This window comes from Nycticebus coucang, chromosome 7, assembly GCF_027406575.1.
Source record: "Nycticebus coucang isolate mNycCou1 chromosome 7, mNycCou1.pri, whole genome shotgun sequence".
Taxonomy (NCBI): Eukaryota; Metazoa; Chordata; class Mammalia; order Primates; family Lorisidae; genus Nycticebus; species Nycticebus coucang.
In genome coordinates this window covers 97,517,237-97,539,055 of record NC_069786.1, presented here as the reverse complement: position 1 = coordinate 97,539,055, position 21,819 = coordinate 97,517,237, and the positions used below count along the sequence as shown (strand labels likewise).

At 43.0% G+C, this 21,819-nt stretch overlaps 1 protein-coding gene across 10 annotated transcripts in view; it reads right to left on the bottom strand.

Annotated features, from left to right (window-relative positions):
• Positions 1-21,819, bottom strand: part of SPATS2L (spermatogenesis associated serine rich 2 like) — a 183,926-nt gene that overhangs the window by 2,413 nt on the left and 159,694 nt on the right. For all 10 annotated transcript variants that reach the window (XM_053596709.1, XM_053596714.1, XM_053596712.1 and 7 more), the window contains 4 exons: positions 12,983-13,041; positions 6,551-6,660; positions 3,819-3,921; positions 1,182-1,402 (listed from right to left, as the gene is read on the bottom strand). In XM_053596709.1, the coding sequence (XP_053452684.1) occupies positions 1,182-1,402; positions 3,819-3,921; positions 6,551-6,660; positions 12,983-13,041 (493 nt within the window). The remainder of the gene's footprint in view (positions 1-1,181; positions 1,403-3,818; positions 3,922-6,550; positions 6,661-12,982; positions 13,042-21,819) is intronic.

Sequence of the window (21,819 nt, the reverse complement as noted above, 5' to 3'; positions counted from 1 at the left end):
TACACAGATTTGATTATGATCTTTAATTAGTGAGTCTATGACATCCTCCTTGTCAAAGTGCCGTTTTAAAGCTCAAGAAGGTGTTCAGGGCACACCTGGCAGTATCATTAATGGAATTCTGAAAAGCTAAGACAATACAACTTAACAGGGCACTTGATAGGAAACCAGCATTTTAAAATACAAAAAGAGTCTTTTTCTTAGAGATCAGGAAAGGTGACTTTATAGTATTCCCAATTTTCATATCATCAGATTCCATTTCTTGTTAATTCTCCAGTGAGAAAGAGGAAATACTTCCCAAGCATATCATGACAAAGCAGGAGAAAAGGAAGACTGTTCTTTGGAAACCTGTATTTTTAGAGGTCACAAGAGATAAGAATAAATAACACCATTTTGAAACGTACTTTCTTTCCTGAAATCTCAAGAGAAGGCACGTTTGCACTAACTTTGGTCTCTTACTGATAAGTGAAACATAAGTGGGAATTAAAAGATCTTATAGCCTGGTGGTGCCCGTAGCTCAGTGGTTATGGCGCTAGCCACAAACATTGAGGCTGGTGGGTTCAAACCCGGCCCGGGCCTGCTAAACAACAATGACAACCGCAACAACAACAAAAAATAGCTGGGCGTTGTAGCAGGCCCTGGTAGTCCCAGCTACTTTGGAGGCTGAAGCAAAAGAATCACTTAAGCCCAAGAGTTTGAGGTTGCTGTTAGCTGTGATGCCACAGCACTCTACCAAGGGCAATAAAGTGAGACTCTATCTCAATAAATAAATAAATGACAAAATAAAAGATCTTATAAAGCAAATGCCAGTTTTCCTCTTATTAGTAGTTTCAGCGACCAGGTTTTGAATCTTGTCCTTTCCACGTGTGGGCTCTTATAGGGACCTAAGGATGGTGGCCTCAAGGGTATAAGAAGAGCTGTCTCTGTTTTGTGGACTTGCTGATGCCACCAATGGTGCACACAGGCTACCTCCTCCACACAGACAAGCCCTGGTGAAGCCTGGGCTGGAGAGACCAGGGTGGTTCCCGTGTGTGCCAGCCAGGCAGTGCTGCTGCGGTGAGGAGGTGGTGGGGCAGGCTGGCTGTGCCCTCCCTCAAGTTTAGCATCTGGCAGTTACTGTTCGCTTTCTTCCCTGGGAACCCTGCAGGCAGCCCCAGTGGCCTCCCCAGAGTGGCTTGGCTTACCTGTTTGTTAGCTGGCATGGGCTGGTGAGAGGGGTCGGCAGTGCTGGGAAGGCTGCTCACCATTTTGGCGTTTGCTGCTTTGCCCTCGGAGGGCCTGTTGTGATTGGATGATTTCCGTGAGAAGTTACTCTGTTTCCCAGAGGTTGCTGTGTGAGCGTTCAGCAGAGGCAGCAGGGAGCTGCAGGGAGTTCTTGAAGAATAGTTGTTCTTTGGATGTGTAACTGCAACAAGAAAGTGCTTGGTGTTGTGGGTTGCACCTTGAACAGTGCTGCCTCAGTAGCCCATTAGGAAATACAGGAAGATGAAGGAATTGTCAGGAGCACCATAGAAACATTCTGAAAAGTGTTTTTTGTGTGTGTGTAAGACATCATTTGAAAGGGCACCTTGGCACTTAAAGATCACCAAATTTCTCTTGTGGGAATTACTGAATTGTGATGATAGCATTATCATCTAACTTGGGAGACATTTGCAGAAAATAAGACACATCTGAGCAACTTAAATATTATTGTTTAGGTCAGGGACCACTGACGGGAGAGAGAGAATGAACCCTTGTGGGTCCCCTCTTTGGCTGCGTCTGCAAATGCACTCTGCTTTTCAGGTTTGCCATTGCCAAATTCATTCTCACCGCCCTGAGCAGACCCCTAGACCAGTTGGTACTGTAGAGACACAGGAAGACCAGGAGCTACATGGACACTGCAGGTTATGCGTGTCCCCTCGCGTACTCCACTAGAACGATACGGTATCTGGCCTTTTACCAGCCCCATTCTCTGCAGCCTCATGCAGATGTGCACCACCTCCAATGCCACAGGCAAGGCGGAGGATCAGGCAGACCCCTGCCAGGGCTTGGGGCTCAGGGAGGTCTGTTTGGTGTTTATTGTTACCATGCCTGCTAGTTTGGAAAGTGGTTTCTGACAGGTTGGTTTTATGTGATTATGCTGAATTGGGACCAGAGGAAATCAATTCAAGGATAAAGCCCCTTTCATAGTTCACCAGACTCTGACTGCTGGGCTGGACAGCGAGACTTTTCTTTGAATCTTAAAATTGTCACCAATTTTTAAAAGCAATTTTCTTCACTCCCTTTGTTGGGTCAGACTTAATCCCTGAGTTTTTCTAGAGGATCAGGGGGGATCAGTGGGGATCACAAAACATTAGAAATGGAAAGGACAGGGGCATAGCTTCAGTCTCTCATTTGATAGGTAAGGCGTGAGAGCAGGTTGGGGCTACCAAGCATGACGGGGGATTTCCGTGGCTGTTGTGCTCACCAGATTCCGTTTCATGGGGTCATTATTTCCTACAGCTCAGAGACTGCTGCTTCTGGGTTAGTAGGGAAGGGCTCTCAAGGTGCTCCTGACAAAGCCCAGGAGGAAAGGGTCTTTTGAGGACTTTTGTCTTTCACAGTGGACACCTATAATTTGTTAAGAGATGGTTTCTCCCACTAGATGGCACTTGCGGTGCTCTGGAGAAAAGCGGGTAAGCGGCACGTCCCCAGGCCACCGTGAGACAGCTACTGAAGAGGTGCTTAGTATCGGCGTCCTGCTCCCCATCAGGGGACTGGAAACTAGGGTGGCCTGTGACACTTCCATCTGGGAACCAGGCTGCACTTGCTTAGACATGGGGCAAAAACTGGAGATGAAGAGTGGTGAATAGGTAGCAGGTACTTTCATAAGGGAGGGCACATACAGGAATAAAAATAAAAATGAGAGAAGCGCAGTCAGAAATCAGACAATTGCCAAAGGTGTGTAAGGATGCTCACGGCAGTACTATTTTTATGGTAAAAAACTGGAAGCAACCTAAATGCCACAGGACTAGTTCTATTAATTATATTTAAAAGAATTACCAGTTAAATACACTGACAAGGGAAAATGTCTACCATAGACTGCGAAGTGATAAAAGCAAATCGTATTACTTTATATAGTACAGGTAATTATAGTATAATACAAAATGCAGCCACATCTCAGTGTCCAGCTGGCTCTGAGGCTGCGGGTGGTTCATGTTCCTTTCCTCCTTGTGGCCATCCCTAAAACCACTTCAATACTTAGTCTCCTGCTCCTTGTAGGTGGGCTGGTGGAGGGGAAAAATAGTGGCCAATTTTGTTGTACATTAGCTGCTCTAATTAAGGCTTAATAGGGAACAAGACTCAAGCTAATGGCTGAGCGAAGTCTCTCATTATCTGCAGCCCTCGCTCAGCACAGAGGACCCAGGGTAGGGCTCAGGGGACTGCAAATGGGGCAGGCACAGCAGCTGGGCCCTGCACAACAATAGCTGATTGTTCCCAGACTTATTAGGGCAAGGCTCGCTCTCTGCCTAACAGGTTTCTGTAGAACCAAGGTTGTTTGAAATCAGAGATGCAGTTCATCTGGCGGTGCTTAAGAAAAGTTGGCAAAAGGTAGGAACGAGTTGACCTGTTCTGTTCCGCTTAATAAATCCTGGAGATTTACTGATGGGCAGTGGCATTTGAAGACTTTAAGTTCAAATCTTGACATTTCTAGTGACTTGTGTCATGGGTGTAGATCATTCAATCTCTTTAGACCTCCCTTTAGCCCCCTGGGGGAAGGCACATCTGACATTTCTGGTATCAACTCCAAATAGCACCGCGCTTACTCACGCAGAATTATTGAGCAAGTATGCAAAACTTACTTTCTCCGCAGAGCATGATTTGGGCCTTCAGCTGTTCGATGTCACAGGAGAATCGGGCAGCCTTCCCGAGCTCTTCATCATATTTACGCTCGCTGACAAAGTGCTGGAGGGAAGAGAAGTGGAGCAGGAGCCCCACAATTACAGATTCGTTCACTCAGTTCTCTGGGTGCCCAATGATGGTGCTGGCCGGGGGGGATCATTCCAGCCTGGCACTGTGCAGCTCCATTAAGTCAGCCTTGGTTCTGACCTGCCTGGGGCATGATCACCTTCTTGTCTAGGGAGTACGTGAGAGTCCTGTCTTTCTCCTGTCTGGGCTTAGACAGGAGTGTGTCTGACTCATCTATGTGAACTTTCAGCACCTACTGCCCTCCTTCTAGAAAATTTTCTGGCAGGGTCTTCCTAGTTTGGCCAAGCACCTGCCAAAGTATTAATTGTCAAGGGAAGACATGTCACTCTTCCTAGACAACTATCCCTATTGCAACAGGGAACCAGAAAGTCCAAAAAGCCTTAAGTGCCTAGAAAATATGATCTGGAATGGCAAAATTCCAAGTGCTGTTAAAGAAAGTGGCAAAGATTATTTCTCAATTCATTTGAAATTAAGATGTATGTTAGATGACAGAGTGAGAAATACAGAAATAACTATGAGTCAGTCCCTCCTTGAGTTTACTGGGGAGTTTAGCACATGGCATGGGAAACATTAAGTTTAATACAAGGTAGAATGCAGTTGGTGTTTCAGGACTATAAAGGAGGAAGAAATTCTTTCCTACTGAGGGGTTTGGGAAAGAGTTATATAAAAGGGAACATTTGAGCTGGAACATTAAAAAGTATCATTGAACACTTACCAGACACTGACCAAATTCTTAAGAGAATCTCATTTTCATCTGATGGCATTAGTATGAAGTCAACACTATTATAATCTCTATTCTACAGATCAGGGAATTGAGGTTCTAAGAATCTAGAAGAATACATCATTTATCCAAGGTCACAGAAGCAGGAAATTCTGCAGCTGTACTGTTTCACTCCAAAGCTTGTGCCACTAACCATTTTATGATGAGTGAGATTTTGATACACATAAATGAAACTTGAAAGATGAGTTGATCTCAACAAACCAGGAAGCTGGCAATTAAAAGTTGGAATATATATTGAAGTTTAGTCACAGATTTTATTCTGAGGGGAAGGATGGCTCATACTGGGGGAGATCACATCTGCATTGGGGTATAACTCTGGTCTTGGTGGAGGATGAAGCTGGAGGGAGAGGACAGAGGCAGAAAAACAGAGGCCATTGCAGTGGCAGGCAACAAAATGCTGGAACTGAAAGGTGAGAGGGAAATACTTAAGAGTGCTCTGCAACCCCAGGGGTTCCCCTTTCCCACCATGTGCTCTCTTTGATGCCTAACAGGAAGGAGGGGCCCCGAAAAGTCACTGGCTACATTCTACCATCCCCAACAAGTTCTATGCCCCAGTGAGCAGAAGGTCTTCTAAAGCTTACAGCAGGCCAGGCACAGTGGCTCATGCACTCTGGGAGGCCGAGGTGGGTGGATCTCTTGAGCTCAGGAGTTCCAGACCAGCCTGAGCAAAAGCAGGACTCCATCTCTACTAAAAATAGAAAAACAAGCTGAGTGTAGTGGTGCATGCCTATAATGCCACCTACTCGGGAGGCTGAGGCAAGAAGATCTCTTGAGCACAAGAGTTTGAGGTTGCTGTGAGCTGTGATGATGTCAGACGCTGTCTCAAAAAAAAAAAAAAAAGCTAGTAGCATCAGGGTCTTGCAATCATTCTAGTTTACTGGCAACTGGAGGACATGTGCATATATGTACACTTAGTATACTGGGTGAAAAAGAGGATGATAAGAAGCATTTATAAACAGCATCTTCCTATTTTGTTATAAATGCTTGTTCTTGCCTTCCTGGTAGCCATGTCCTTTTCTGGTAACTGTACCCCAATGTGGTTTTGAAGATCTACAGTCTTGGAGGGTTTGTAAATCAAGGTGTCACACCCTCTCTGGACCAAAGATTGGATGTGATCCCGGTGGAGGCCAATGAGGTCTGGGGGTCCATGCACTCTGAAGAGTTTGTCTCTTTATTTTTGCTTTCTGAGCCATCTTAGTTTCTGCCTAATTGTAGACCTGGGTCTTCAGATTGTACTCTGCTTTGGTGACCCACACTCATATTTTTTCAAATTCTGCTTATTCTTGAGGTTGGAAAGGGTCAGTTTCTATTGCCTGCAATGGAAGAAATCTAACAAATACATATTTGAGGGTAGTATTCTTATTGAAAAGGCAACTAAGCTAGAAAAGGATATAGGAAAGAAGTCTCCATGGGTTGCATGCTTTATAATCCTTACTGTTAACACTAACTTCATACTCGTTGTGTGTTTATATGCCTGTGCATGTGTTTATATACATACATACAAATTACAAAGTGTGAAAATAATATCCCCCATCCCAGCTATAATTCATGGTTGAGTACACTTTATTTGGGTTGGTCTCCACTGATGAAGAAAACAGCTTGTACCTCTCCTTTGCAATAATACAGGCCTTCAAATTACATTGCACTGAAATACAGTGACTAGGTGGTTCTTCACCCTTTCGTATTCTCTATTTCAACCCTGGGGAAGAGGGCTGGGTGTCCAATGTGAGGTCCTCAGAGAGCAGCCCTCTGCGGGTGAAAAATGATTGCCCTGGGGATCTGGTCTCTGATTCAGGGTTGAGGGTGTGATATTTTAGAACTGACCTTAATTTCTGCCCTGAGTTCGGCCAGCTGCATCTCTGCCATCTGACTGGCTAGATCAGTAAGCCTCTTTAGTTCCTCTGCTTTCTTCTGACGAGCAGTCAGGATTTCCACTGCCAAAAAAGAAGGAATAAATGTTAGGGCCAGAGATTTAAACATATTAAATTACCTAATTTCTTGGAGACAGTTCTCCCTCCACAGACTAATCGCTTTGTTTTCTGAGTTGGTCACCCAGGCGGTTCACCCTTGGTACTCATTTCCAACCACCCATTTTCTCATGTCCTTATCCACCAATCCCCAAACTAAACACAGTCCCTTGTGATTCACTGTGCACCCACGCTCTTTATTTTCGCCATTAGCGTCTGGTCTCACTTACTTAATTTAGACTTTCAAAATTTGTGACTTACTCAGCACATGTATCTGTGGAAAAAGATACTTAGTAAAATCCTATCTGAACGATATTGCAAAGATGGGGAGTCCACTAAGCAAAAATCATTCTATATATGCTACACTATTAAATTCTAGCAGCATCAGAACTTCTGAACTTCAACACATACTCACTTAGGACAACTAGCTGTGTTATTGGAATTTGATATAAAAGTTTTATTTTGTTAGGTTTTGTGTGTGTGTGTGAGCTGAAAAATGTCTCTGCTTTTGATGCTCTGAAGATAAGTTTCCATTTTGCAAAGACAGAGAAATTCCAGACCAGTGTTTTAGGTCTTTGTTATAAGTGTCCCCAATGGAAAATTTTCAAGAGTGAGTCAAGCCAGCTTGAACCGGATTCATGTGCAATCTTTAGCATTTGCGCATGTAGAGAAGACCCCAGGGAGTTCTCTGGCGCTGCATTTTCACACATCTGTCAGATGAATAAAAGGTTCAAATAGATGTAGTAGCCCATGGGTTCAATGTGTGGGTGTGTATGTTTCCCAAAAGATTATGGAACTCAGAAACAATGAACACAAACACAGAGGGTGAGATTTAAGGATGAAGTGTACTAGACTTGTAGCTCTCTAATCACTCATATACGAATTGCCTTCATTTCTTCTGGATGAGCATTTTGAGTTACGAGGAAAGAGGAGCCCTCTAAGATGATATGTATGTTGAACTCACATTCCATTCTTGGCTGAACAAGGATCAACGGCTTTATTAAACCAGAGGCACAACATATATGTAGAACCAAATAACATGATTTCTGATTTTAGGAGTTCTTAATGTATAAAATGTCAAAAAAAGTTATTTCAAAAACTCAAATAAAAGTATAGAATCAATCAAGAGTTAGGATTCCCTGAAAACTTAAACTATTTTTCAGACAGACTGAGAGACATTATCTTTTTATGGTGATATCCATGTTGGGAAGTCCATAAAATAATTAATATTAACTCCTAATCTAAAATCATCTGCCAAGCAATGCTCACTATGCTTTGACCACTTACCCAGGGCATTACCCTCGCTTCCCATGTACAATATACCATGTAGCTGGGCACACTGCTCTGAGCCTAATGATCTTCAGCATATAGAGGAGCTAGTGAAAAATGTACCAGATGATGGGAGTGGAAGGCACTCTCACGGGAACACAGACATAGCTCTCTCGGTTGGACCAGAGGTCACTAAAAGGTGGCCCACTATCATTTTTGGTCAGAGTACCTGTGTCTTGTTTGGTTTACATATTACTTTTACAAAATAATTGTCCACATTAAAAGTTAGAATAGTCCATTTGAAAGCTGAATTTATGGAATCTCTTGAAATACCGGAGCCTCTGGCCATAGCTGACCAGCATTCCTACATGGCACCAGTTGGCTAAAGCTGAGGAGCCATCACCCTTTTCATTTTTATTATTTGTAGTTTTTGGCCAGGGCCAGCCAGTTTTTGGCCACCACCTCCGGTATATGGGGCCAGCACCCTACTCCTTGAGCCACAGGCGCTATCCCACCACCCTTTTTAGATAGAGCCCAGTGCCCAGTGGCCACAGTCTCCACCTGCTGCACTAATGTGACCTGCCTGGCCCCTGTAAGCATCTCCGGTCACTCGTGGGACTGCAGGGAAGACTGAACCATGCAGTTGTTGTGTCCATGGCACTCAGTACTGGTACCCATGAGGCATCCAATATTCTCACTGAATGTGGAATGCAGGGAATGAATGAGTCCATTACTTAAAAGGAATAACTAAAGGAGGGCAAAGTCTCTTTTCCACAGGGGCCACTTAAGACCATCTAGAACACATCCTTTTGGTTGATTATTTATTTGTCATTTTTTCTTGTTTATTTTTTTCTCTTTGTCACCCTGAGTAGAGTGCTGTAGTATCATAGCTCACAGCAACCTCAAACTCTTGGGCTCAAGATATTTTCTTGCCTCAGCCTCTCATGTATCTGGGGCGGAATACAGGCACCTATCAAAATGCCCAGCTATTTTTTTAGGATTGGGGTTTCAGTCTTGCTCAGGCTGGTCTTGAATTCCTGAGCTCAAGCAATCCCCTCTCCTTGGCTTCTCAGAGTGCTAGGATTACAGGCATGAGCCACAGCACCTGGCTTACTTATTTGGCATTATAATTCAACATATGGATAGAAATAAAGTCTGCAGCATGAAAAAACGATTTGAGTGGGAAGATGGCAAAGTAAAATAAAAAATAAATTCTGAAGGCCCAGACTTGACCAATAGAGAAGGGGTCAGCAGACTCTGAGTGACTGGACAGTTAAGCAGATCTGACTTTTCTTAGTGGATCATTTGTGAGATTGGTGATAATTAGGGGTCATTGTTCTTTTTGATTAAGTAGAGTTTGGGCATTCATACCAAACAAAAGATTTTGTAGAAATAGATATAAATGGGTCCTAAAATAGGAATGCAGGTGCAAGATCACCAATAAATTCTGAGTTTACGCTCATGCAAATGAGCATGGAAATGAATACTTTGCATCAGCAAAGCGTTAGGATTCACTTTACATTGGGATTCATTAACATTTCAAAGCCTTTCATTATGAAAAAAGCCTTAAAACTTGAGATCTAAAGCCAATATTCTTTGGGGGTGAACATTTTTACCTCAAAAACATCAATCACAGAAACACAAAACAAAAGCAGATCAGATCTTAGGATTCATTGATCCTGTAATTTAAAATATTAATAGAATAATAAATATCTTTTGAGCAGGCTGCAGAGGGAGATGGTTCCATATAGCTTAGGTTTTCACTGCATTCGGGACCTAATTCATTTATTCATGCACTTTTACAAACAGTGTCTGGTATGCTGAAATCTGTTTTCTCAATAGAATTTATAAATGCCTTTAAGCTTTTGGAACACATTGGAAACTTGCTCATATTACTTAAGCCACGGGAGATATTAAGGCTTCTCAGTGCAAGGTGGACTTAAGATCTGGAGAAGTCAGGAGCTGGGGCAGAAGTGGATCTATAAGCACAAAAATTCTTTGAAATCCTTTTTATTCCTTAAGAACTCTCATGAATCTTGCATTCTACTTCACAATATGTCTGTGTTGTATTAACACAAAGTCATGCTTTCTAATAAGCTTGACATTCCAGAAACGTGCCTGTCCAGGCCTTGGCTCCCCTGCGTAGACAGAGGAAGTCTGAGATCCTAGCACTACCATATACTTAGTTTCTTCATCTGTAAAATGTAAATACCTTGTAGGGTGATTGTAAAGCTAAATGGAATACTGTATGTGAAGTGTTTAGTATTGAATATGTGAAAATGCTAACTATAAATCTCCAAGTGAGAGCCAGCCATCCGGGATATGCGTCCTCTTTTTTGCAATTACATTAGTGTTCACTAACATTGGACTCCACAGTCTAGAGACACTGAATTGATTACAGTAATTCATTTAACAAGTATTTGCGAAGGCCTGCAGTCTTCCCAACATCGTGTCAGGTGCCGTAGTGGAGCTGATGTTAGAAGTGAGGAAATAGGGTTTATCATGGGAATGGAAAGTATGAAAAATACCCTTGAGGGCACAGAGAAGCAAGTTCAAGATGGTGGTAGAAAAAAGAGCCCCGTGATTCAGTGGGGAGAAATTCCATGGTTCTTTCAATCTGTGGAGAAGATGGCAATACTGACATAGGCTTGTCACTTGCAGGGTGCAGGAGAACCTCCATTTTCTGACTGCAATCTGAGGGGGTTGGGCTAAAACGGTTCACTTTTTGGCACACATACTGCGTCAGGAACTATGCTAAGTGCCTGGTGTGTATTTCTCTCATTTTATCTTTACAATAACTATTTGAGATAGATATTATTCTTATTCCCCCTTTTCTGATAAGGAACCTCAGATTTTGAGAACTCAACAAAATAGTTTGAGGTCACACAGTCAGCGTTGGAGGTGGAGCTTGGATTTGAACTGTGTTCTGTCTGCCTCCACAGCATGCAGACTGGCCCCCACCCAGGGCTGAGGGCAGTTCTGAAACCAGGAGCTGGAGCACCAATTACTGAAGTTAACCCCAGCAACCAAGCTAGCAGTTTCAGGGAGGCTGGAAGCCCAGGGAATGCCAGTTCCACATTTACTGGTTTGCTGTTTATCCTGGTCTCTACCAGTGCTAAGCACCCGGGGAGGCTCACAGTGAGTGTGTATTGACTATATGAATTTTAAAAATGGAGATGCTCTCGGGTGGCGCCTGTGGCTCAGTCGGTATGGCGCCGGCCTCATATACTGAGGGTGGTGGGTTCAAACACAGCCCCGGCTGAACTGCAACCAAAAATGGAGATGCTCTCGGAAATGCTGCAAATTCCTCAGGTCTTGGCATCTGACATTATTGTTCTCAGAAGGAAGCCTGAGCACGTGAGACCTGAGGTCTTTCCTTAAACCTCTGAGAAAGTGATGTACCAGTGACTCTCCATTTTGGTGCTGGAGAACCATTTGTGTCTGTGTTGGTTGGTGGTATTTTGATCATTAGGACATGAAACTGAAACGAGTTTTACCTGAGAAACAGGGAAAATCCTAAGTCACTCATATAATCTACTTGTACTGATGATATCAATAAATTTCATAAGAATAAAATAATTCCACAATTGAAGAGACTGGATAACTTCCTAAATTGTCCACGGCTTCACTCTGGATCACAGTAGTTTCACCTAATAAAACTTGCTGTCTTTTAGGATTATAAAACTTGTTATTTAAAATTATTTTGAGAAAAAACGATACAATTATTTGGAAAATTGTGTAACAAAAGCAATGATAGCTACTTTCCTTAAAATGGCATTTTAATTATGGCCTAGGTCCAGACATGAAATCAAAAAAGAATGAAGAATCAGGTTTAATGTTTCACTGGGGGAGGAGAAAGACATCCAGGTCAAAAGTGAGGGGATTTAGCTGGAATCTGGTTGGTGGCACACACTGCCATTTATCTAATTCATGAGAGAAAATTTGATAAGGATGAAGGATTTAAAATGCCAAGGAGACAAGTACTATAAAACTAAATCCCAGCTGAAAAATACAGTCTTAGGGGTCTCATTAACATACAGATTGAATTCAAAAGCAGGAGAGGACTCAGCATGTCCACTTGTGGCTTGATGTTGAATCTAAGTAATCTCGTCTCTCTTGGCATTTCTATTAGCCCATGTAAGATGGTAAAAACTCTGCTGCTCAAGCAACTTTACCATAGAGGAAAAGTTTAGAAATAAGCATAGAGAAAATAAAGTAAACCCAGAATGTTAATATTTAGTGTTAAATTTAGAGAAAGTTTTACAATGATCAAGTTAATTTGAGTATGTTCATTACTTAAAGAGAGAATTCAGTACATTAAGCAATCTGACTTGTGATTTCAATTGTAACCATGGAACTGATTTTCTTTTGCGGTTTTAAGTTGGCCGGTGTCAGCATATCTAACAAAGTTTGTGAATAGAATTGGAGTATTTTAAGAAAATATTGTTTAGTACGTCTCTAAGTCTGAATTATTCATCTTGTAAGTGTTGCTTAGAAGTTTAGGAATACTTTGCTTGTTAGGTTTGTGAGTTTGCCCTGTCAGGCTTCTGAAGTACTTAAGAAATCATATATATTATATTTATATATATAATTAAAAATGTTGAGGGGAATTTAAGTAATTCAGTTTCAAATGGGATAATTTATTAGGGAAATTGATGGACTTGAGTTAACTGAACCTAAAAGAGAGGAAGTAAAAAATGACCGTATAAATAATACGTGTATAGCAACTTTTGTAAGTTGAGAAGGCTTAAAAACAAATGTCTTAAAATTTAATACTAGGTTCAATGTCATTTTTAAACCCAATCAACTATAAGTTCTTTGTGTGCACATTCTGCCATGCACTCAGCTCTATGTTGAGTAGAGGTAGCTGCCACAATTCTGTCCTTTAGCCAGATGACATAACTGAGGTTTCCAGGGCACAGTCATGAGCCAGGATTTCAGTGTGAATTTCAGGACCCCAATCAGAATCCAGTATCATGTCAGTCTAGCAGGGAGGCTCCTCAGCCTCATGTCTACTTACTGGCTTCTTCTTTAACTTTATCCATTTCTGCCATTAATGAAACTTCTTTGTCAATGATGCTGGGGAAAAGCAAAAACAAAAGCAAAGAAAGCTTAATCAAAGATAAACTTTAAATAACCTCTAGAAGTAAAAGAAAAATTATTTTCATTAAACAAAACACAAAATTACCATCAATATTTCTATGCTACGATGGAAATGCCAGCAGCACGCTGCCTCTCCAAAGTTGGAGCAACATGGAAGGGCTGCTCCCAAGGCTTATATAGTGACATCTGCTGATTAAATCATTGTCAACAAATCTAAAAAGACAAGTCTTTCAGACTTTCAGAACTGTGCTGCTTTGAATTTAAATTTGGGGTATTTTTGCCCTATACATTCCAAAGTTCCAAAGCAATGTAATAAGTATTTGACAAGCTGGCACTTAGATCCTCAAAGACTGTAGTTCCCAAATGTCTCTGTGCTCTGCCCTCCGAGGTTCTGGCTGGGAGGGAGAAAGGTGGGCCCAATGCTGATGCAGATGGGCCTAGGACCATACTTGGAGAAACACAGTCTGGGTCAATCCATCTGCGTTCTCTGCATTGTGAGTCTCCCTTTCTCATTTTCCCAAATAAGCTGAACTTTTCCCCATTAGATTTCATTTATTTTTTTAGATAGTCCTTTGAAAAGTTATTACCTGCATGAAGTAGTTTGTTTCTCTCCAATACCATCCTGACCCCTGCTCCTCTACCTCCCCTCCCAGAAGCATCATGACATGTTCCTTCGGATCCTTTCCAGATTTTTATGTGGGGAGGAGTGAAGAGATAGGAACCAGCATAGAGGCTGGGAGCTGTGCAGGCTGGAAAGCCTGGGAAGACCCCCCACCCCCATTGGTGGGTGATTTTATTTTTATTTCAACCACATATATTTCAATACATATCTCTAAAACATAGGACTTTGGGGAGACCATAACCATAGTATTTACTATAATACCTACAAATAGTCATGATGATTTAATGTTATTAGTTATCTATATAGTATTCAAATTTCTCTGTCCCATACATGTTTTTTTTAAAAGTTTGTTTTAAACAGACCCTAGACAAGACCTGTTCATTGTAACTAGATGATTGTCTCTTATATCTGTTTTAATCCATAGATTCCCTTTCCTCTGTTTTCTCATCCCCTTTATAATTTATTTGTTGAAGAAATCAGAGTTGTTCTAAGTCCAAATTTTGCTGATTCTGTCTCCACAGTGTTATTTAACCTATTTTTTTGTATTTCCTATAAATTTGTTATTAGATGTAGAAATTTGATTAGATTCAAATTTGATTTTTTTTTTTTTTTTTTTTTTTGCAGCTTTTGGCCAGGGGTGGGTTTAAATCCGCCACCTCTGATATATGGGGCTGGTGCCGTACTCCTTTGAGCCACAGGCACCACCCTCAAATTTGATATTTTTTTCAGGAGGAATGCTTTCTGTTGTATACTTTCTTCAGCACACACATAATAATATAAAGTATTCCCCCTGAAAAAACATGAATCTAATGACATTTCTACATCTGATAACAAATTTATAGGAAACTCAAAGGGTATCTCTCTTTTTTATATCAGCAGCCATCATTGCCTAGATTAATAGGGTTTGCAAAATTGAGGTATTTAAATTCTGTCACTCCTTCTTCATGTATTTACTGGAATTCTTCCATAAAGAGAAACTTTCTTGATCAACTCTTTGGTTATCATAAAGCACAGTTTGCATAGGTAAGGCAGGATAAATGCTTGGTTCTCTCCTTTTATTCATTTTTAAGATGACAATTGCTTCGTTAGTATCCGTCAGAGGTAATCAATGAACGTTTTTTGTTTGTTTGCATTGTTTACTTAGGAATTCAGATTTAATGTGCTTCGATACACTGTAGTTGACATCCTTATTACTTCCATCAGATGGACTTTCAATTCTCCATCAGGTGTACTTCTAAAAAGAAGAAATTTATTTCCTCTTAAGAATTCTGCAGTATTTGTCAAGATAAAAAATGATTTCTGGGCTATATCTCCAGCAGTCTGGGGCTCCCCAGCTAGACGATGTAATCTAATTGCTTGGAGAATAAGGACCCAGTGGAGTTCAGCTCCTCCCCACCAGGAAATCCTGGTGGAATAAAGTGCTGTGTGCAGCAAACTGCGAATTCTCCAGAACTAGGCTCTGAGCCCAGCCCAGCAGCTATGCCTATGACGCACATGGCTTCAGGTAAGTGGATATGATCACGTCTCTGTAACCAGCATATCAGGACACCTGTGCCTTATTTATTGACATTACACAGGTGTGAGGTCAATGTGTTTTAAATATAGGAAACATATGATACGGAAAGGTGTGCAGTGAGCAGGAAGTCTTTATCGCACCTCTGCCCCAGATTACTCAGTTCCCCTCCCTGGAGGACTCCAAAGTTACAAGTTTCTTACATTTCTTTGCAGAGACTGTCTATGCATCAGCCAGCATATATTTATTTGGTAATTGTATGAAATGCTGGGTTGAGACAACAGGTTTTGTGCTCCTGTGATTACCAGGTATAGTTAGCTTCCTGGCAAGTTAACAAATGTAGCAATAATAGAGGCAATTATGTGTGTTTTTAAAAAACTTTTTACAACTTTCTTAAAAGGGGCACTTTGATCTTGGTTTAGGAAAGAAAGGCCAGGGAACAAGCAGGTAGGAAGGTGATGTGAGAACCTGAAGCCTGGGAGTCAGGAGCCCCAAATGCAAACACATGGTTCAGTTACTCTGCCTGAGAAAAAGTGCTGAATGTTTACCCCTACAGAAATGGAAGAGAGAAGAGAGGAGATTCAGCAAGATGCTGGGGAGCTGTGTGTGAAGGGCCTGGGGGGACGCCCAGCCATGGGGTGGGGAAGAGGACTTCTGGGGGCCAGAATGTTGCATTTGTCATGGTAAAGGAAGTGCTCTGAGTGAGTTCGGTGCCACAGCTCCACTTTGGTTGGTGCGAATGGTGTGAATATGTGTGAGTGCACACACAGGGAATGAGCAAGTGGCTGGGTTTCACACCTAGGCAGATGGGAAGAGGCACGGCCTAAAGGCTGAGTGAGTGTGAGACTGTGAATCTTGATCTCTACCCCCAGAACCAGCACAGATCTCAGAGAGGGCTCTGGGCTCTCACAGGCTGCGGAACAGGAGTTCAGACAAGTCCTTAGGAGGGAAATGGGATGGGACAACCCCACTGACCTTCTGGCCATGTAGTGATGGAAACTTGCAGGCAACCTGTGCTCCCTTCTGATGCCAACTTCACAGACTTTTCCCATCCTCAAGTGTGGGCTTTAAGCAGATTAACAGTTTATTGTGTAAACCTTCGTCCATCCTGTGGCCAGCCCAGAAGGCCTGAACTGACTGTTGTATGAATATCTAGCTTTGTGTAATATGTGTCAGACCTGGAGATAGGAATCATACCCCAAATGTACATCCTATAAACTCTCAGGGCACAAGATTATGCTGACAATTATGCAGAGCAGGGCGGGGCGGTATGAGGTTTGTATGGCCATCCAGGAACATGCCGCAGAGAGGGCAGGGCTGGAGATGGGAAGATGACAAGGCATTCATCCACTTGACCAACATCTGCTGAGTGCCCGCCATGCGCAGTGCAAGGGCTGGGGGCTGGGGCCTAAAATAGATCAAGATTCCTTCCATCCTTGTGGAGTCTGCATTCTTCCTGGGAGAGCTGAGAAGAATCTGAGAGGACCTGCCGATACTCACTGGGGAAATAGTGCATGACAGAGAGACAAGAAAATGGCGAGGGCAAGAAGAAGAAATTAGGATTCCCTCCCCAATCAATTGGAAGGCTTCTAAATACAGTCCTCAGAGTTTGAGAGCCTCAAAGCACACAACTAAGGGAAATAAAGGCTGGTGACACAAGACTGGGCTGTCCTCAGATGTCCAGTGGGTAGGGGAGGAGCAGACAGCAGACACAGCACAGAACCAGTAGCCAGGACTCCTGAAGCCAGCGTGGGGAGAGGCCTTTGCTAATTTCTTTATCAGCTACAAGATCATTTTTTGTTGATTAAATTTGTTAGCATCATCTTGTGCCCCAGTTTACAGGATGTACATTTGGGGTATGATACATATCCCCCAGGTCTAACACATGTTACACAAAGCTGGATATTCATATAACAGTCAGTACAGTCCTTCTGGGCTAGCGACGGGATGGACAAAGGTTTACACAATAAACCGTTAATCTGCTTAATGTACACACTGGAGGATGGCATCAAACCAATGTTTGCGTTCCTCAGAGTATTCCAACAAAGAAGATGGACGTGAGCGTCTCAGCAATTCTAGCACTGCTGTCTGTGTCTAACTGCTTCCAAAACTCCTGTGTGTGGAGGCAGCTGCAATCTCTGCTGAGCCAGACCCTGCTCTGAGCTAATGAACAGAGGGAAACTGAGATCAGGGGCTGGCCTGAGGCATATAAACTGGACCCTCAGTCAAGAATCTCAATAAGGTGGAGCTGGGGGTCACGTGAGCTTTGCTTTCAAGGCATTGGGCTTAGCCCAGGGCGGGGTAACTGTGGGGGGTGGGCATGGAAGATGAGACAGGGAGGGCTGTCAGGCAGGTGGGAGCCAGCCCACGTCATGCTGAGAGCCAGACTCAGGGGTCAGAGAGGAAGGACTGTGTCTAAACCTCCCAAATGCCACAGCGCCTTGGCTGGCTGGGTGTGTCATATCCAGCTTCCTGGGTCATTTCTTCAGTGTCACTTGCAGTCCTATTGAATCTTCTTAGAGGTGCCGGACCGAGATACACTCTGAAGTGTGGCTTGATGACAAACAACTCTAGGGACAGAAGGTGCTTGGCAAACGCCTGGTATGAAGCTCTCAGACATGGTGGGCGGAGGGGGTTCCTGTGAGAGGAATGACGCCGACAGTGGGTGAGTCACACAAGAGGCACAGACAGTGCCATGGCCCACACTCCTAGAGGGGAAGTAGAAAGGTCACCCTTGCTTCCGAGGTGCACCTGCGCGGACACTTAGCAGCCCTCATTTGTGGGGTGAGAGCTGATCCTAACAAATGCTTTCTGAGCACGTCCTGGCTGGGCACAGTAGGTAGCCTGCCCATGGCTTTCTGGAAGGATCTCGTTTGCTTTGTGACAGCCCAGGAGGTGGAACCCTGCTGTCTCTGGTGGAGCCCTTGTATCTCCTTGCCACAGAGCCTGGCACATGCCTTTCCCTCTGCCTTGACAATGACTCCTCTGCAGCCTTGCCTTTCTTCATCTCATTAACTCGAAGTCTTCCTTCGGGTCTTTGCTTACAAAAAGGATTTGTTCTGCGAAACTTGGATTCAGTCAAAAGGGTGCACTCCAGGATCCATGTGGCTGCAGCTTCCCCGCCCAACACACTCCTTTTTCTGTGGCATAACAGTAATGACACTTCCTAACTAGTACGTTGTAGAGCTTGTGTGTAAATCATGCCTATGCAAAATGTTACAGAATTGTGGTCACTGACAGAATCTAATCATTTGAGACATAAGTTTATGAATTAAAGTGTAAAGATACTCGCCAAACACACAGGGTTTAGTTCAGAATCAAAACAGGTAGTTTGCATACTGGGGCAATTTAATTATGAAAAGGTATGCTTCCACCACTTAGCATCTGAAATTCTAAGTTTTGAATGTTTTTGCTTCTCAATGCTTGACAGAAATATACAACTCTTTAACTGGCTTTTCACTGGCCACCAAAAGTTCTCTTCACGGTGGAGTAAAGCCCTCGGTATGCACCAGACTTAAAGGCACATCAAACACGTTCTACATAAACAGCTCACGTAAAGCCCATGCTGACCTCCCCTGTTTCAGATGTGTCCTTTATCGCTCCAAAAACATCTCTTCTCATTTTATCCAAACTGTCTGGGTGGTAAAATTTTATTTTGTTGCCATAAAAAAGCTTTTATTATCAAAGCAATAACGTGTTAGGAGGAGGTGACCACAGCAAAGACTTAACAGTTTGTTATACAGTTAATCACAGAGATAAAGTGTCTTTTTACAAAATGATTTTACTGTCTTGATTCCTTTTTATAGGGGGCTACTATTAATAACAATATGAAAAGAATCAGAAAGCCTCTTTAGTAGTAATAGATTTATCACCTTCTTCTCTGTGAAAGACTGTCTTTAAATTTGGAGACAAGCTTAGAAGCCTTGATGGGCCACGTCAAATCTAGTGCTCTTCAGAAATACTGATGCCAGGGAGGGAAGTGGCCGCAGGTCCCTCAATGGGTGAGAAGCTGGAGAGCTAGAACTTGCCAATGGATATGGAAGAATTAAAGCAGAATTTCAAAGGGAATTTAAAGAAATCTAACTGTGACAGCAGTCAGGGTCAGATGCTAAGGAGTCAAAGCGAGGAGTATTCCATCTCCAGCGCATTTTCCTCAGGGAACCTGGAGTGGGAGAAATTGCCAGGGACCAGCCTAGCCCACACAAGTTTGCTTGAGGACCTTCTTGAGGATAAAGTGTTTCAGCTGGAGCCTCCTAAACTCTTCACCTTCCTTCCCACATCACACTGGGAAGGAGGCCGACAGTGGCTTGGGACCCAGCGGGAGGATGAACCTGATTTATCAGCCCAATCACACGGAGAGGAGGCAGGTGCTGTGCGGAGTGGCTAATGCATGCTAACAGGACTTCCCGCCTCTCTGTAGGAAACCGTTTCTCCCAACCGTGGCTCTGCTCCTTTAGTATTGCACAGGAGGAAGAACTGTGACCAACAGCTCAGGAATGCCAGCTGGACTCCTGACAACCTACGGCGTCCGGCAGCCACCATGTGGACCCTGAGCTGGGAAGCTACATCTGCCTAGTACTCACTAGCGCGGAGGCAAGAAGGGGCCTGCACTGCCCACCAGTTCAGGCATCTGAATTCCTCACCCTGGATGAGAGGGCAGGAAGACTTCCTTTATACACGTAAAGCATGTGGTTCTGTTCCTATGGGTACCATTTCCAGTTCAACTCCCTAAGTATTACCAGCAATTCTTGGGCCCAGGGGAAAACTAGTCAGGGGTTTCAGCTCACCCATTTCTCAACTATTGCAGCTGTCCACAAAGCTTCTTCCCTGGCGTGATGGCCACAAGGCCACAAATGCAGCAGGCCTGGCTGTGGTTCTATATCCCAAGGTCAGGGCCACCTGCAGCCCCAACTGTGAACAGCACCCACCCTCCTGCACAGTGCCAACTCCCGATTCTTCCTTTCTCTGTCCTGCTCCCTGTACTGTCCCCTCCCCTACATTCTGTCTTCTGGTTAGCAGTGTCACCCACCTCACCCAGTGCCCCCGACTCCTTTTCCCTCCCTTCCCATGTAAAGTCTACTCCAGAAATGTCTTGTACTCACCTCTCTGCTTCCACTGTCTCTGATGTAACCTGGGCGCATTTATCAAGTACTTGGCTATATTTATTTGTTTGTGTATTGCTACAGTGCTAAGATTCCTGGGTCTATCACCTCCCACTCTGTACATTTTTATGTTTAGGTTTAGAACAATTATTTTCATAACTGGAAAATAAAAACAGAACTCTTTTTTTCTGAATTCAGCAATGCTGACAAATAGATCTTTCTGAAGACTTCCTAATTTCACAGTGTTATTTGGTAAACATACAAAACCCAATATACATGTCTATAGCATGTAGACTGGGATCAGGGGACAAGCCTTTGAAAAGCTGCCTCCACGGGTGGCGCCTGTGGCTCAGTGGGTAGGTGCCAGCCCCATATACCGAGGGTGGCAGGTTCAAACTGCAACAAAAAAATATCTGGGCATTGTGGCGGGCGCCTGTAGTCCCAGCTGCTCAGGAGGCTGAGGCAAGAGAATCGCCTAAGCCCAAGAGCTGGAGGTTGCTGTGAGCTGTGACGCCATGGCACTCCACCTAGGGAAACAAAGTGAGACTCTGTCTCAAAAAAGAAAAGAAAAGCTGCCTCCTGATGATGACTATAAGGGAAAGTAGCAGTACCTCCTAGCAACGACCACGCTCAACACTCAGAGCAAAGTAAAAATCCCTCCCGTCCACCAACATCAACAGCTGCATTTAATTGCCAATCAGGCTAAGTCCTTTTTATTCTATTTCTTTTATCAGAGGTAATACATTGCATTAATATCTCTTAGTCTGCATATTTCATATTGCAATCGTACAATGACTGAAACTACATTAATGAATGGTTCTTTGTTCGGTCTCAGGAACACTTCTGGAAAGAAACACGCAGATTTAGGAAAGGAACTAGCTCTTAACACTTACAAAATTCTGGAGTTCTTCAAAAAGGACATAATTAATTAAAAAAAAAACCCACAAGGATTCCTTTTTCTTCTTGGAATTCTTAAAATGACAAGAGTCACAAAATCCTATAAAGTCTACAAATCACACAACACCAAATGTTCAACTGAAAAATCTGTGTTCCTCATAGACCTCCATTTAGAATTTTATATATGACTTTGCTTAATAATAGAATGTTTTTATCTTTACTAAATGCTTCTTGGTGTGTTCTCTTTCCATGGAGATCACTATTCAGAAAAGTAATGTAAATGAATTTCAGTTTCTATAACTATATCTGCCCCCACCCCACTCCCACCTTTTTAAAGCTACAACCTATAGAAAGGGAAAGCAAAATTATTCTTTGCCCATGTTAATGTCTTACAGCACGAGGATACCATGTAAGGAACTGAGTTAACATTCTTCACATTTTCACTTCATTTTACAAGCTCATTGTTTAAAAAAACTGGAAAATATGGAAAGCAGGATAAAATGAATCAAATTTCAAAATAAAACTAAATAAGGCAGAATCCCTCTTTGTCTCACACACAAAATAGAGATGATTGCTCTGAACACTGTTATATTTCCCTCCAAAAAAGAAATTGAGGGAAA